The following is a 17002-nucleotide window of genomic DNA, read 5'->3' on the forward strand; positions in this document are numbered from 1 at the left end:
AGGTTATTTGCTGTTGTACCCACCCAGGCATCCCCACGGCGGGTCGTCTACCCCTTAGGGCCATGCCTGGGCTACACTGGGCATGCATGCTGTTGGAACAAGGTTGCTGGTGAGCCGCCCAGGTATACGCAGCCAGCGAATAATGTTCATTTAGTCCAGGGGTTGGGGAGCGGGGGGCGTTGGAAGTCGAAGGCCGCCAGGGAGTTGCTATTGGTGACCAGCTCTACAGTTTTCTGTCAGTCACTTTTCCATGCACAGTCCACTAATGGGAATGGGAGGCTATGTCTGCCTTTCCTTTTGTTTCTCTTTGTACATTCTGAGGTCAAAGTGGGGGAGGGGACTAAAGGGTACCATGTCCCCTTACTTCTCGGGTCAACCCGTCATTGTTACTTTACTTTATGGGAGAAAAGTTTTTTTTTTTTTTTTTAAAGTTCCCACCCTGTAGCGGTTCCAGGACGGGAACTTTTTTTTTTTTTTAAATACTTTTTTAAATTTCATCCCCATTGGGGATTTAAATCTGAGCCCTGCGGATATCAAACAAGTGTAATATTGCAGTGCACTATCTCGCAGGTGCTGGAAGGGAATTATTTATTTCAATAGGCTGCTTGAGATACAAAACTCATTCCCAAGCAGCCAAAACACCCAGCTTGATCGCGATCTGTGTATGAATGGCTGTAGGCTCAGACTTGTTAGCAGGCAATGGGAGGGGTGTGTCTGTGGCTGGTTGTGTTCTTTAAGAGGTGCAAACTGAGGATTAAAGGGAGGGGCTGCGTGAAGGTGCATGCTGAGTGGGACAGGCACACACTAATGGATGTCATTTAAAATGCATTTTCTTTCATTCCGTTTTCTTCAGTCTTACTAGAACTGTTGTGAACACAATGTTGCATGGTTGAGTGGAGGAAAGGAAGGATCCAGGTATGGGGTTTGAATCGGGGCAGTGGGAGATGGTATGGGGGAGTGGGCAGAAAGGGGGCGGGGCAGAGGGAACATATTTCCACTATTTTCTTTTTTTTCACACTTGGACCACTGTGTACATTACATCCAGAATAAAAAAAAGCACGTGTTATACACAATCACCAACACAAAATACAATATTTGTACCCGACACTGGTGTCGGGATCTTTGTCTTCAGGTGACAAGTATGTCTCTAAAAATAGCAGTAGGGGCCACATACCCCTCCAGAGTTACATTGCACTGTAAATGTAAAACTTGACAGCAAACGTCTTCACTACAGCAAATGCAATTTTATTGTGTGCTAAAAAAAAGAAAACCTTTAAAAATGTTAGCACTATTTTTTTTAACTGTCAAATGATTGCAGGGTGGACGTTTCAACTGAGCTTAAAGGGTTTTTTGCTGAACACTTAGAAATGAAGCCTACTTTAAGACCACGTATAGAAAAGGAAGGGCTAGAAACTCGCAACAATCAGGTAGACCATCAAGAAAAATACCAGCTTTTTTTGGGGTGGGGGGAAATTCCACTTTTTGCCACACCGGTAGATTAGCCAACCACTAATGATTCACTAAGAAAGTGGATAATCAAACAATTTCCATATTTCTGTCCCACACTGTTGGGTGTTCTGACCCACGTTTGGACTATTATGCTACAACATTTGGTGCTGTGGGTTTAGGAAATCCAAGATGGCCGAAAAAGCCCACATGTGCGCCAGAATCTATGAAAACCGCACAGTTTGTGCGCACACCAAAATGGTCGCCTGACTTGCCACCCCCCGGTGCGGGTGTGCTGGGTCAGAAGAGCCATGAGTGAAATAGGGTGCCAAAGAGAAAAACAGCAGTGCCTGTTCGCTAGAAAGCACTTTAAAAATCACCTTTTGTTTCTCTGAAGGCAAGCTCAGAATGCCCATTTCAAACATTGCAGAATATCCAACAAGCTCACTGAACACCAGCAGACATTTGACAGAATAAAGTCTTATGGGCATACAAAATCTGGAAAGAGGATGAGCCTAAAATAATGTTCATAGCAAAACTGGCTGAGCTGTGCATTTCAGCAGTTTAAGTAAATTTGGACTGAAAGACACTAAAAATCTAAATGTTTAAACAAAATGAGTGACCTACCTTTGAGTGTCACATAGGTTGCAATTGTTTAAATGTCATAGTTTTAAACTTAGAATTAGCATTCTAGCTGCATGCGTAAAAATTGGAAGTTTGATTTGGACAGGAAAACTGGCAGCCAAAGAGACATTTAGCTGAGGCCTGGCTTAAAAAGAGAGGGAATTTTGCCCACCAGCTACCCCCGACAGGAGTTGAGACTTGCACAACAGCTGTGTTCCCAGGCCTGGCTGCCTTTTGCTGTTCCCACCAAAAGGGATATGGCACTTCTCTGATTGAATTACCGGGCTCTGCGGGAAATTGAACAAAGCCCTGTCCTGACTCAGGCAAATGTTTTATTGAGGGGGGGGGGTCGTAAAAGTGGCTTCCTCCTCGAAGGAAAGGGGAGGAGCACTGCCTGTGAGAGCAAGCTGGCTTGGCAGAACTGGAAAAACCAGAAATTCAACCTTGTGCTGGGGGGAAACCACACCCCTTTGGGGCCAGAACATAAATCTAAAAAGATGGATAATTCATAGAGTGGACTTGTGAACATTTTTATAAGTGATATCATTATTCTTGTGATTTTTCTGTGCACATTTGAAGACGTGTTAGGACCCGGTGGTATGTTCAGGGGGGTTTTTAGCGGAAAAGAGGATATTACTCTAAATGTATGTATGTTAAAAATCTGACATTCATTGAGGATATCGGCCGCCAGGGGGCGCACGGATGCAGAACTCCTCCGTGTGAGCTCCGCTCCCCTAACCCCCAAAAGTGCCTTGAGCCCCCACTTTTGGCCCCCCCACCCGAGCAACAACGACGGACGGAGCCCCCTGGACCTGGCCCCCGACTTCTGGGCGAAACTCCGACGAAAATCAGAGCGATTTCTCCTGCGAAATCGCCCCGACAAGAGCCGCCCCCTTCGGGCCTCCTACGCAGCACTTCCTCGAGTGCCGAAGTTGCGCGAACTCGCGTACGGCCTACTCGGCCTCCCGCACTCCGAAGCATCACCTCAGTCGACCGCTGCCCCCCCTCCAGATCGCAGGAGAGCTTTCGGGAACCTCGCGGACCGGCTATCGCCAGGTCGGGTGAGTGTCTCCCGCCCGCACTACGCGCGCGCTTTCCAGGGCCCCCCGGAGGGCGCCCCCTTTTCTGAGTACAGAGATTGCCGGCAACGCCACCCCGTCAACGGAGGGGCATCCCGGACCTGCAGGAGGCGAAATCCCTTACCACCCCCCATCCAGCAGAGAATCGCCCCCCCCGCGCTGCAGAGCTTGGCACGGAACTCCCTCACCAGCCAGGCAACACTTCGGACGGGGCCCCGCACCTACAAGCCTGACCCGGGCCTCCCCTAGCCCCTGAATGTTCACAGGCACAATCCAGACAGACTCCAAAGGCCTCACAGGCACAATCCAGACAGACTCCAAAGGCCACACCGGCGCAGGGCAGTGGAACCCGAGTGGCTGAGGATATTGAACCAGAGGCCACCACCGGAGACGAACAGTACGAACGGAGGGTAGTGCCCCTGATCCCAGGGCGTGTGCCTCCTCCCGTCTCCCACCCCCGCTCCCTGGGATACCCGAGTCACGCTCCCGTCCCTCACGCTGACAAGCAATCGGGCCCTGGTGCTGAGGGAAAGGCCCCCACCATAGGGGCGTGTGCCTCCTCGCACCCACACACCGTATGAGCACCCGCAGCAAACTCGCCAGGTTTGCATACATCTCCCCAGATCTGGACCCCGATAACAACGGAACAATGGCGACTGAGCACCCCGAGGCGGGTACGGCGGCCACCAAAGGGGACATAGCCGCCCTCCTAAATGAGATCAGAAACATGGGCGCAAACTTAGGAGACAAGCTCGATAGAATGACCCAGCGGGTCGATAACATAGAACAGAGGCTTGAGGGGGTCGAAAACAACCAGGCCTCGACTGATGTAATGGAAACCCAACTGAACCTCAGAATGAGCAACATAGAGAGAAGAGAGGAAGACATCCGACTGAAAATTGACGATTTAGAGAACAGGGAGCGCCGTAATAACCTCCGCTTTTGTGGGATCCCGGAGCGCGAGGGTGAGACAGAATCAGACCTTAGACACACCATAAATGATATCATTAGGATACTAGTTGCCGATGAGAATGTGGACGAGCCCGCAATTGAGCGGGTACACAGAGCCGGTGGCCCACCAGGGGGCCCGAGATCCGTCCTTGCCAAGTTCCATAGATACCAAGACAGAACAAAGATTCTCACGAAGGCTCGATCCGCGGACTCCCTCACCCTCAGCGGGGCCAAGATAACTATCTTTCAAGATCTTTCCTCGCTCACGCTGGCTCTACGACGTCTCTGTAGCCCCCTCACGAAGTGGCTCACGGACCGAGGCACGAGGTACAGGTGGGGATACCCCTTCTCCCTCAACTTTGAGCACGAGGGCAGACGAATAGCGCTCCGATCCGAAGACGACATCCGGAACTGCATTGCGGAGCTCCTGGACCCGGACCCGCGGGAGGAAACACAGAACGACTCGGCACGGAATGGAGAGAGAAGGAGACCCCAGGGCCCGAAGCGGAATAAAGTCAGGGGAGCAAGAAAATATAGACGTCCCAATGACTCCCCGGACGTAAATGGATGAGACGGCACCCACCCGTCACTCGCCCTGAAGAATCTTACTCGGAACCCATGGGCCAGGGAGTTGGTACTCGGTGGTGGGTCGACGTCATGGGCCCGCCGGACACCTTATATTGTGCACTTTCTACTGTTATCATTTCTGAAGATCGACCGGCGAATGACGTCCATTGTACCCACACGTATCGTTGAATTTTCTTTTCTTTCTCTATTGTATACTTAAGATAATTGTTCTTGTTGCTTGTTATCCTGTGATTGATGTTCAGCAATCAAATGCGGGGGGAGGGGGGCTCAGAACTATGATACGCTACCATGGGGGGAGGGGGTTGCGAGGCTATAACCCTCACAGGCGGTCCGCCGAAAGACCGGCTGAGTGCATCTGGTCCAACGCGGACGCCATCCACTTCGAGACTCAGTTTCACATGGGGTTGAAAGATGTAGTACTTAGATTGGAACCGAGAACACTGGGTATGATGAACAATACCCGAAGGGAGGGGGAGGGGGGTGGGTTGATCGCAAATTCGATGCCTCGTGAGGCACGAACCATTTATCGATGTACTTCCACTGTGGCAACTAACTTCCGAAGACGACGCGACACACATGATGAACACGCTACTTGCAACAATGACCACGAAAAGTAAGGTAGCAGGTGACAGGTACGGCACCCTTAAAATCGGCACTCTCAACGTCAAGGGCCTCAACTCCCCCACCAAGAGGTCTCTTGTATCGCGGGAATTCAAGAGGGCAGGCTTGGACGTCCTCTTTCTACAAGAGACTCGATACTCCAGAGGAGAAGAACGGAGAGTGTTACATCCCAAACTAGGCTCCGAACACTGGGGTTCTGGCCCCTTAAAAAAGGCTGGGGTGGGCATCCTGATCAACAAGGCCCTACAATTCGAGCTCATGAGATCCTGGTCTGACGTGAGCGGAAGAACTATGGTCCTGGTGGGCAACATACAAGGCACCGCTGTCACGCTCGCATCCATCTACGCACCAAACACCGGCCAATCCCGGTTTCTTCATCAAACGATCCCTAAGGTTATGACTGAGGCACAAGGCGAAGTAATCCTGGGTGGGGATCTCAATACGTGGATGGATCCTGAACTCGACAGACAAGCTGGCGACCCCCTTGCAAACACTCCAGTCATCGGCGCACACTCGAGGGTGGCAGATTTGATGGAGGTATACAACTTAACAGATGCCTGGAGACACCGGAACCCGTCACGTGCAGGCTACACCTTCTATTCGACCCCACACGCCACGTACTCCAGGATTGACTATATATATATCTAACGCCTGCGCTCACAACGGCAATGACAGACACCGATATATCTCCGGTCACCTGGTCGGATCACGATATGGTGACGGTCACACTGGATCAGATGGCCCTCCCCCGGAGGTCAGTCAAATGGCGCTGCAATGAATCGCTTTTCAGAGACTTGGCCTTTCGAGAACAACTCGAACAGGACATCACCCACTATTTTGAAGAAAACAACACAGGTGACATCTCCACGAACACAGTCTGGGAGGCGGGCAAAGCCACCTGGAGAGGGGTGCTCATCAGAGAAGGTGCGGCCAAAAAAAGGGAACGACAACTGATAGAGAATAGGTTACGGACTGAAATCACCCAACTGGATCAACTGGCACAAACCGCGACTACGGAGAGGCTACACAAGATAGAACAAGCCAATGCCAAAAGGGAGGAACTGCGCCAACTCGAAACTGGAGCCATTGAGCATCGACTCCGATGTCTAAAGCAGAGGCACTATGAACACGGTAATAAGGCGGGGGCACTACTCGCTACCAGACTCCGAGGCCAGCGTCGCGAGAGGTGGGTGCCCGCTATACAAGAAGAAGAACCACCCAGAGTCCGCTGCCCCCCCAATATCCCCGAAGCCTTTGCCACGTTCTATGAGAAGCTCTACACCTCACAAGATGCCCCCGGCCTGGAGGCAATTACGGATTACCTATCGGCGGTTAACATGCCTTCTCTCCCAGCCGATATTGCACAGGCATTGGACTCCCCCATTACAGCAGAGGAAGTTGAAGACGCTATTAAAAGACTCCCGACAGGAAAAGCCCCTGGGAATGACGGTTACACGGCAGGATTTTATAAGACCTTTCAAAGTACCCTCCTCCCCTTCATGGTTGAACTCTTTAATAACATCCTTCATTCTGGAGTAGCCCCCGCGTCCTTCTCAGAGGCCCTGATAGCAGTAATCCCCAAAGAAGGAAAGGACCCGAGGCATTGTGCCTCATATCGTCCGATATCACTGCTAAACATCGACGCCAAAATATACACAAGAATCCTCACAGCCAGTCTAGAGACGCATATGCCCTCGATGATCCACAACGACCAGGTCGGCTTTATCCAGGGTCGACAAGGCGCTGACTCCACTCGTAAGACCCTCCATCTAATACATGAATCGAGAACATCTCCGGACATGCCAACATTGCTCTCAATCGACGCGGAAAAAGCATTTGACAGGGTCGAGTGGCACTTCTTGGAAGCCACGCTGAAGCATATAGGCCTCGGACCAGTCCTCCGTCGAGCGATCAAAGCTGTCTACTCGACCCCGAAAGCCTCAGTGATGGTGAACTCCCAATTTTCGCGCTGGTTCCCACTAACCAGAGGAACGAGACAAGGATGCCCCCTCTCAGCGATACTCTTTGCGCTGTCCCTAGAACCACTAGCCAGAGCTCTCCGGGCGGACTCTGCTGTGGAAGGTATCCGAGTGAACGGAAGGGAATACAAGTTGGCCCTGTATGCGGATGACATCCTGCTGCATGTACTCAACCCCCTGTCGTCAGTCCCGCGGGCGATCCAGCTCATCGAAGAATATGGAACACTATCTGGTTTCAAAATCAATAGGTCTAAGTCCATCCTCTTCCCGCTTAACGTACCCTCCCCTGAACAACAAAGGGAGTGGGCACACCTCGGCCTGACCATACAGGAATCAACGCTGCGCTATCTGGGGATCAATATAACAAGAGATCTTACGCAGCTCTACGAGGCGAACTTCCCCCAGCTCCTAGCTGCCCTAAAGACTGACCTACTGAAATGGAAGCCGCTCACAATCTCCTGGATGGGACGCTTGAACGCTATCAAGATGGTAAGCCTCCCACGCTTTCTGTATCCGTTTCAGGCCCTTCCAGTCACGATCCCAGAACACTTCTTCAGACAGGTTAAGAAAACCATACTCGACTTCCTCTGGGATGGCAGAAAACCACGAATAGCGTACGATGTCCTGATACTACCGAAGGAGCTCGGAGGCGTAGGTCTTCCAGATATAGAAATATATTATCAGGCAACGCAATTGAGGATCCTGGTCCCACACCTAAGAGACAGGAAGGACCTCCAGTGGGTCCAGCTGGACAATGACTTTCTCCGCAACGTCACCCTCGCAGAATGGCTATGGGTCCCCAGGAACAAGCTCGTAAAACCATTACGTGAACACCCGATACTGGGCGCCATGTGGAACATCTGGAAGAAGGGTAAGGCTATGACAGGAGTTACAACATGGCCCTCACCCCTGAGCCACCTCTGGTCACCTGGCATCCGTGATAAGATCCCCGAACACGCCAGGTATCAAGCCTGGTTTGACGCAGGCCTAGAAAGAGTCGGTCAGCTGTGGAGGAAAGAGAAATTCATACCAATTTCGGATCTGGAAGACGCCCTCCAAATTCACCCGATCCCGATCTTCCTGTACCTACGGCTGAAAGGGGTGCTGTCAAGGGAGGAATGGAAAGCCACCACGCGCAGAGACCTAACGCCCTTCGAAATAATCTTAGACACGACTACTGCGACCAAAGGGTTGATATCCAGGATGTATCGAGCTCTGATCACCAAAGACCATTCCCCGATCCTCCGCCTCAAAGGAAGGTGGGAAAAAGATTTCGGCAGGGAGTTTGACCAACAGGCCTGGGACCGGATATGCCACACGCCCGCCAGAGTGTCTATTGCTACTCAATACAAACTGCACGCTGTAAAGCTACTCCACCGTTGGCAGTATGATCCGCTTAGGCTTTCAAAGATGTTCCAAACCTCCGATCCCAGATGCTGGCGCCATTGCGGAGCGAAAGCAGACTATTGGCACATGTGGTGGGGGTGCCCTAAAGTGCGCATTTACTGGCAGGAGGTTCTAGGGTGGATCAAGCAACTAGATGGCATAGACAGAGAACCCTCCCCCCTACTCACGTTGTTCGGTCTTGAGGAGGACGATGACGAATTGGTCCATGTGAAAGGACTGGTATCCCCCCTCCTTCTAGCGGCTAGGGCAGCCCTAGTTATAAAATGGAAATCCCCACGGCTGCCAAACGAGACAGATTGGCTGAAAGTTGCCACCAATATCTACACAATGGAGAAGATAACGGCGGCCCTGCACGACAAGGCCGCGAAACACGAAGAAGCGTGGGGTGACTTCGCAAGCCATTACATGTCAAGACCGAACGCCCACCCAACACCTAGCCAATAAATGCATTCACCAACTGCCTTCCACGATGTATGGAAAATGAGATCCTTATCGTCCAGAGGTCCGTGCCTGTCACACATCCGATCATGCTACCAACGATTCATGATTCGCAAAGACAACGACTATCAGATGTTGCCGCGTCGCAAGTTTCTTCAGACTATAGCAGCCATCACGCCACGGAAGTGATATGAGCAATAAAAGGGGAGGGAGGAAGGGAGGGAAGGGGAGTTATATAGTTCACTCGTCCGGAGTGGACACACGCTCGACTGTACTGTCTTTGTAGTTACGCTATTTGAATCTGAGCTGGGAGAAGATGCAGTAGCGATATATGGTTCCTATGTATGTTTGAATTTGCTTCTTGCTCATGATTCACCTTTGCTGTTTAAAACCAATAAAGTTAAATTTAAAAAAAAAAAAAAAATCTGACATTCCACCACCTAATGCCCACATGCTTTGCGAACATTTGTGTAAATGCAGGGACAAATCCAATATTGGTAACCCGACCAAAAAGTGAAATATGTTGCCATTTTTTAACCCAAGCTCCTAGAAACGACAGAATTGGAACAGGGGCTACCATCAGTAAATGCATGATGTGTGTATGCAATGCCAAAGAACGGTCTATCGGGGAAGTATGTATTTGGATCAGATATAGATTTGGGTGTAAAGTTGACAGGGGTGGGTTCTCTGTATCATAAACAGACCTCATCATGATGACACTTCATTTCATTCCCCCAATCAAGGGGAAGAGGAGGAAGTGGCCAATGACAAGTGGAGAGGGGTAGGGCCTAGAAAGCTAGCCTCTCCACCCACTTTCAAAACACATAAAAGCAGACAGTCAGGACAGATAGAGAGATTCAATTCCATTTGCTGCGGAGCATGCTGGTCGACGACTTCACATCCAGAGATCCAGACTTCAAATCCATCAATCTCCAGAACCTGTAGCAGTACCTAGAAAGCAGAGCAGTATCCAGAATCCATAGAGGCTAGACCAGCAGAGCAGAGCTGACCCAGACCGCTGTTCGCAGAACCAGAGAGCTGACCCAGATCACTGTGAAGTGCCGAGACCAGAACCGGTGTCCAGTCCAAAACCTGACCAGATCCGTGGCGAGGCCCATTTCTAAATATATTGTGAGTACCTAGCAGAACTGTGCAGAACCAATCTCTTAGTTAAAATAATCTAATCCAAACTATTTTAATCTAACCAGAACTGCCTCCTAACTGTCACCTGTCGTTTGCAAAGCGGTCACCTGTCATTTTCTAGCTACAAGCTGTAACCTGTTGCTTTGAACTTTTAAAATTTCAAATCCGAAAAACTACCTTTATTTAATCGTCCGTATCTCTGGAACCGTTTGGGCTAGGAACTTGGTTTAACTTTCCTCTGAAAGCTTAGAATCTCAGCTTTTCAACAAGCTTAGAACCGACTTGCTACTCCTTATATTTTCTCCGTAATCACGATTCTCGCACCCGCGAATTTTGCCGCGGTTTGCGATTTGGCCCGATTTCTTTACTTGTAAAAAGATAGCTGCTTTTGCCTGAACTACTAAATTTCGTTTGCCTCTTAAGAACCATCCCTGAATCATTGCTAGAGTGAGCCTGGATTAATATTAACTAGATACCTCTCACCCTGAACCTCCTGAAAGGAATTAAAAGCATTTTCAGCATATTTCTCACTGCATTGTCACCATATTCAAAGCACTTGGGTCTGTGTTTCAAAACTCCTATCTGTTGTATAAGCTGCTGGGGGGGAATTGAACTGAATTCTATTTGATTGCATTCCTAAGAATAGAGTCCCATTCTATTCATCTCCTTACATTGCATTAAGGGGGGGGGGGGGTGAATTGTCCAAGAAAGTGATTATTGTCTTTTGCTGAAATCCTATCAAGTTATTTTCTGTACTGCATTTCATTCCACATTGCATCCATTTGAAACCATAAAAGTATTGTTGCTATCGTATCCATCCTATAACCACGCATCATTGATTATAAAGTGTGCTAGTGCCGGACTATCCATTATTGATTACTGCTCAGATTAAGTGTGATATTCAATTATTAATTTATTATAAAGTGTGATATATATATATATATATATATATTGTTTAAATGATCAAATAAACCTTTTAAACTTGCAAAACAGAACTACTTCTTGGCTCAGTGGGGTCAGGGGGATTCCAAGAGAGGGGTGTTATACAGGGGTTGTCATCCAGAACTCATGACCTGGACGTAAAGATATATCAATAAGGGTTTCCATTCAGTATCCCAGACTAGGCATTGACTTCGCTGTAGTGTTGCATTGAATCCTCTTACAACACTATTTATTATTCTAACACGATACACCCGCATAGGCCTCAGTGTGCACATAAACAAAAAACACAATTCAAAAGGAGTGAACCAGAATCCAGAATCAACAAAAGAAAGGGGCAAGAGCACATCTTAATCTTTGGAATTGACAAAATATGTTTTATTTCATAGTCACCCTTGCACCGCTGGCACATTCAGGCCGCTCTGACTGCCACAGTGAAGTCAGATTTATTTCTGGGATTTTGACTGCTGGCGATTTATATTCCTGCCAACTGACAACCTTTTTCACTAAAGGTGTTTAGTTCTAGTGGCAAATAAGGGCGGATGATGCAAGAAATGCACTGAACGGTAACAAAGGATTTGAAATCCAGCTCTTATCTGAGACAAAAGTAAATTCTAGATATGAGCTCACTTCAAAAGCTACTCGCTGTATTAGAAAGGCACTTCCGAACTAGAGTACATTTACAGCACATGTCAGACGGACCTGTTTTTAGTTTACAAGGTACTGAACACCAAACAATCTTTGTAACATACAAACTGCTACAATGATAGAGATTCCGTGCCCGTGTTCCTATTTGGAATGTCACTCAAAATCGTCACAAAAACGACAGAATATGGTTCAAACTTGACCAGGAAAACAAGGTTCACATTTGAAGACCGCCACAAAGACAAATTCACCCAGCTACTTACTTTAAACGTTCTTTTGACTGAAGAGATGTTGCACGCTGCAGTTAAAGACGCTGATAAAGGTCTCATTTTACATAGGAACAAGGTAGCAATGGTAAAAAACAGATACACTTGGAGAAAACGTGGTCAGAATTTCAGATGGGCTTCGACAATGTCAACATCCACTGATATACGCATTTTGTAGACAACTGTTTAGAAAACTAGACTAGAATGCAGAATAACAGCATAAAATATGTCTTCTAAATTATAAGAAACATCACAAGTTTGGAAGGTAGTGGCGAGCCACCAATTGATTCCTACCAATTCGAGAAAGCGGCCACGTTTTTGTCAAAATGATTATGGTAGCAATCTGGCATACGACTATAGTGGTAGCTAAAGGACAAACAAAACCTTTCAAAATACAGCTACTTTTTTAGAAATGTCACATGCTGTGTTCATAGAAACAATGCATAGGAGGGGCCCTGCACATCTGATCTCATCCGACCCCTCCGCCCTCTGCCAGCCTGACAGAACAGAAGCTCAACTCTCACGGATATAGTGTCAAATGCCTGTTCCCATCCCAAACACTAGAGCGGACTCTGCAATGCCAGAACAATGTGGTACCATGAAGTAGGATAGAATGGAGTTGCACAACCACCCTCCCAATGACTGTTCCCTTCCAATCATGTTGACATTTGCCCTGCTTCCAAAGACCTATGTCCAATTATTTTATGGTGCTACGATAGAGCTTTCCAATAATTAAATAAGATATGTTCATAAGTGATGTGATGTATATCCATATAACATCAAACTAGCAAGAACTATGCAAAAGAGAAAGCTTGAGTAGAACTTGCTCCGATAGTCCAAATTCACTGTAAATTGAAAATAAGACAACAATGAGCCAATGGCCCAACATAGTGAATAAAGTAACAGCTACACGAACACGCATTAAAGAGGGAAAAGCCCAAACAATTACTTGGGAATTAACTACGGCCATGTGTGCCCCCAGACAAATAATGGAGGTGCTGCAAGAACAGAGGCAGCAGAATAAGAGGCCCTGGGGTAAAGATATTTGGCATACCAGACCCACCCAGGCCCAGTTGCGCGTTGTGGCAGACAATTTCCGTTTCAGTGTCTCCTCCACCATGGTCGCTCATCACCACAGCAACAAGAGCCAGATGCTGACTCAAGGATGGAAGATAACAGCAACAAGCAGCTCCATGCTCCCCAAAAAGGAAAAAGGCAGCAAGAGGATAGACAGTATGTGAAATGAGACGAGAGGTAATCAGGCAAGATGAATTCTGGGACAGAAGTCAATGTCCACATGCAGCCCACAGGATCAGAAGGCCAAAGTCTACAAGCAAATGAATGAAACGGTGGCAAACAAGTCTTTCAGAGCGGAGGAATACACCAGTGACAGAAGGCAGCAAACCGAGGCACCTCACTAACCCTGCGTTCTACCAGTCCAGGGCAGCAAACAGACTGTGGATGCAGCGAGACCCCCCCCCCCCCCACCTCCCTCAATGCCTGACAGCCCCAGAGGAACCGGGAAGGGTGCCTGGGTCAACTTCCCAGCCACAGCGGCTACAACCATCAGCAACCAACATTGCTCAACCTTCGCAAGCCACCACCAGCACGATTACACTAACACGCAAGGCTGCAGCAGCACTGCAGAATGGCTCCTCCCCTTTAACAAAATCTCTAGGGTTTCCCATGATGGAAGCCGCAGGGAAAGCCAGGAGATTACAGGACTGAAGACACCCTCCTTGCTGTGTATCCGTCACTGGGGATCCTCGCGTAAACTGCACCCCAAAAAGGCAGATGTAAACCCCAGACATGATGTAGAGCCTGCACTAGTGCCACAGGTTTTTGTGCGCAAGAAGGGAACATCACAGAGTGAGATGCAGAACACCATCGAGAACATCGGAGAGCAATATGGGGTGAGCAAGTCAACTGTGCAGGCTCAAGCAGGACAGCAGGGATCCCAGGGGCACTCACCAAACTAAGTGACTATCTCCCGACTATATTCAGCACTGCTAAGGAGCCACAATACACAAGTGTGGAGCACAGTGACGAAGGTGGGACTTCTGAACAGATCAAAAATGGCCACCATGACTTAAGACTCCTGATTATGCCACGGCTTGCAAAAGCTAGGGCAAATATAGCAATTGAGACATGGAGCCTGATCAGAGGCTCCATAAAACAGAAAGAAGACCTTAGTTAAGGAGGGTCCAGAGTAGACTGGGCCATGAGATGAGTGTCCCATATAAGCCCAGGCCGAATTAGTTACAGAGAAACTGTAAACCATCAACTAAGACGCCACCAGGACAGAGCACAGCAGCCAAGCTCTAGTAGTGCAGAGGGGCTTAAGAAAACAAAGGCTTAGCAGGATAAGAGTCAGGGCAAGATTGGTAGCGTGACACTGCTTCTAGCCCTTAGATCGCTGAGAAAGCCAAGTGGCTGGATGCCTGGCAAGTCTGGGAAGCAAGTGACATTTTTTGTTTAAGTTTCTGCACTTTGAAAGGTTATTTCTGGGCTCTAGCGACCATTAAAGTCTAAGCTCGATTCACATTAAAACAATAGCACAAACAAGTGGTTTTATCCTTGCCCTGGAAGGTATCAATAGGTGGGAAGCCATCTGCCAAACCTTGGATTTTCAGATAAAGAAACCGATTTTGCATATTAAACTGCTAAAACTAGACTATAAAGGACTGGAATGAACAATTGCAATGCAATGCAATTGCCTGGTACCACTAAACAGCGAGCTGAGCAATATATCCCTGGACAGTGAGATAGGCACTGTATCCCTGAAGAGGCAACAATGTTCCAAGTACTGTAAACATGGGTAGATTATAAAAATCAAGCTCGGAGCAATATCCCCGTGACTGAGTGGGGCAAAGAAGCCAGCTGGGCCAATATCCCTGTAACTGTGAATAGAGCAATGCAAGGTGCTATATCCCTGTGCCCGTAATTACAATAAACAGGCAAGCTGAGTGCTATAACCCAAAGGCTGATTCGAGTAAGTGTGTAGGGTGCTTCATCCGACACTGTGTCCCAAATAGAGTCTCAGAGGAAGACCAGATTCCCAATTAGGAGAGCACAGACAACATATGCCCCCTCCCAATCCCAATCCCACCCATCCCAGTACGTTCCGAGCAGTAACATCCTTTTTATTTGTAGATAAGGCCCAGTACCCCATAGGCATGTATCCTAACCTCATACGACAAGAAACTGTTAAAACCTATGCTTTTGTCTGTTTTCCACAGCTTGTGGATGATCATAGACCATAGACGCTCTCCTGGTTTTCCCCTCCATATTTTACAGGTTTTATTCGAACTTGTTAGCACTTTAACTAGGTTTAAGTCCTCCCAGCGCCAAAGAAACAGCTTCTGTAATGCACAAGTGCTATAAAAACCAAATCCAATCTTACCTGTGAACTCGCCAGTTTCCTTGTCGGTAATCGTACAGAAATCTTGCCTCCTGTTCTTCGTTCATGTATGGGATTCCTTCTTTCAGGAACTAAGAAGAGAACACAATGGGGACAAGAGCAACAGAACAAAGGTCATTACAACTAGGGAGAAGTGAACTATAGAGTACTGGACTGGATCTTTGCGAAAGGATCAAAAAGGACGTGGCTGGTGCAGTGAAGGAAAAACATAACTGAGCAAAGGGAATACTAGAAGCAGAAAAGGGATGAGTGTACAAAACAGAATTTAAACAAGTAGCGAGAGAAACAAACGAGTTAATAAACACAACATAAAGGTCATTTTTTCACCGATTCTCAACTCCATTGCATTCCATTTGTATTCACCATTCCCCAAACAGCAAATGTGAATGAGTAATGAAGGTTAAACATTATGTAAGAGGATGAAAGGGAGGAAACAACCAAGAAAGAGGCAGGAGGTGGGGACTTAAGAAACAAGTAGTGGAAATGCCAACAGTTTGGGCTTTTGGTTCAGCGTGGCATAGACACTTGCTAGGCACAGCAATAGTGGTATTAACTACCCATTGTTGGTGGCAGGTGCAAAATGGTGCAAGTGCCTGGGCATCTAATAGCAGTGCCTGGCAAATGCCTAACACTTATACACAAGCCAAAACTGGTGGCTTTGTTATCACTTGTTTTTTAACAGGACTTCAGTGAAGGAGATAGATCGTGCTTATGAACCGAGTGGCAGAACTGGTTGCCATTTTTATTACATCAATAGCACGTTTACTGCTACAATTAAGTCATTCACGCTCGGAAGACCGCTTTGAAAAAACACTGGAGTGGAAAGTATGATGGTAAGGCTTGATTAAAACAAGCACAAAGAGTACCCATGAAGAGGTGTTTTGGACAGGGTGGACAGTAGTAGAAGGGTTGAAATAGCCAAGGCACAAGTCCAGGGAGGGTACACCGTCATCCGCAACAAGCATAGGATGGCAGGGACTGGAGACAGTCCGATTTGAAAGTGAGTTTCTCGAGTGGAGCATCACAGAGGGGTCTCATTCAAGTCAGTTAGCATTCGGTTACGGGTTGTTTTGAGATGGATGTATGACATCTGCATTTCAAAGGAAAAACATCACACCCTGCCGCCCTGGTAGCTACTCAATTCATAGTGGCATTGAAGAAAACAAAAAGTGAATACAAAGAATATGCTTTCCACGGCTGCCCCATTAATGATTGCTTGGTCGATGGAGAAAACATGTTTCTTTTGAGCTGCAATTTTAATCCCATGATGTGCAGCAGAAAACTGGAGGAGGATGTTGTGTGTCTTTCAAGTAGTAGTAGCAGCAGAATCATCACTTACAGGGAGCTAAAGTTGTCTTATAGGATGTTAGCAGCTCAGCCAGTCCTAGTTGTTAAGCTCACATCACTTTGCATGATTGTATTTCGAGTCTCATTTATAAAAGGTAAAATACCACT

At 47.8% G+C, this 17002-nt stretch overlaps 1 protein-coding gene across 4 annotated transcripts in view; it reads right to left on the reverse strand.

Annotated features, from left to right (window-relative positions):
• Window positions 1-17002, reverse strand: part of PNLDC1 (PARN like ribonuclease domain containing exonuclease 1) — a 1498562-nt gene that overhangs the window by 1185229 nt on the left and 296331 nt on the right. For all 4 annotated transcript variants that reach the window (XR_011281806.1, XM_069628834.1, XM_069628833.1 and 1 more), the window contains exon 6: window positions 15530-15618. Coding sequence is in view for 3 of the 4 variants with exons in the window: in XM_069628834.1 (XP_069484935.1) it covers window positions 15530-15618 (89 nt within the window). In the remaining variant the exon portion in view is untranslated. The remainder of the gene's footprint in view (window positions 1-15529; window positions 15619-17002) is intronic.

The sequence above is a fragment of the Ambystoma mexicanum genome, chromosome 12 (genome assembly GCF_040938575.1).
Source record: "Ambystoma mexicanum isolate Mex_15411 chromosome 12, UKY_AmexF1_1, whole genome shotgun sequence".
In the NCBI taxonomy this organism is placed as follows: Eukaryota; Metazoa; Chordata; class Amphibia; order Caudata; family Ambystomatidae; genus Ambystoma; species Ambystoma mexicanum.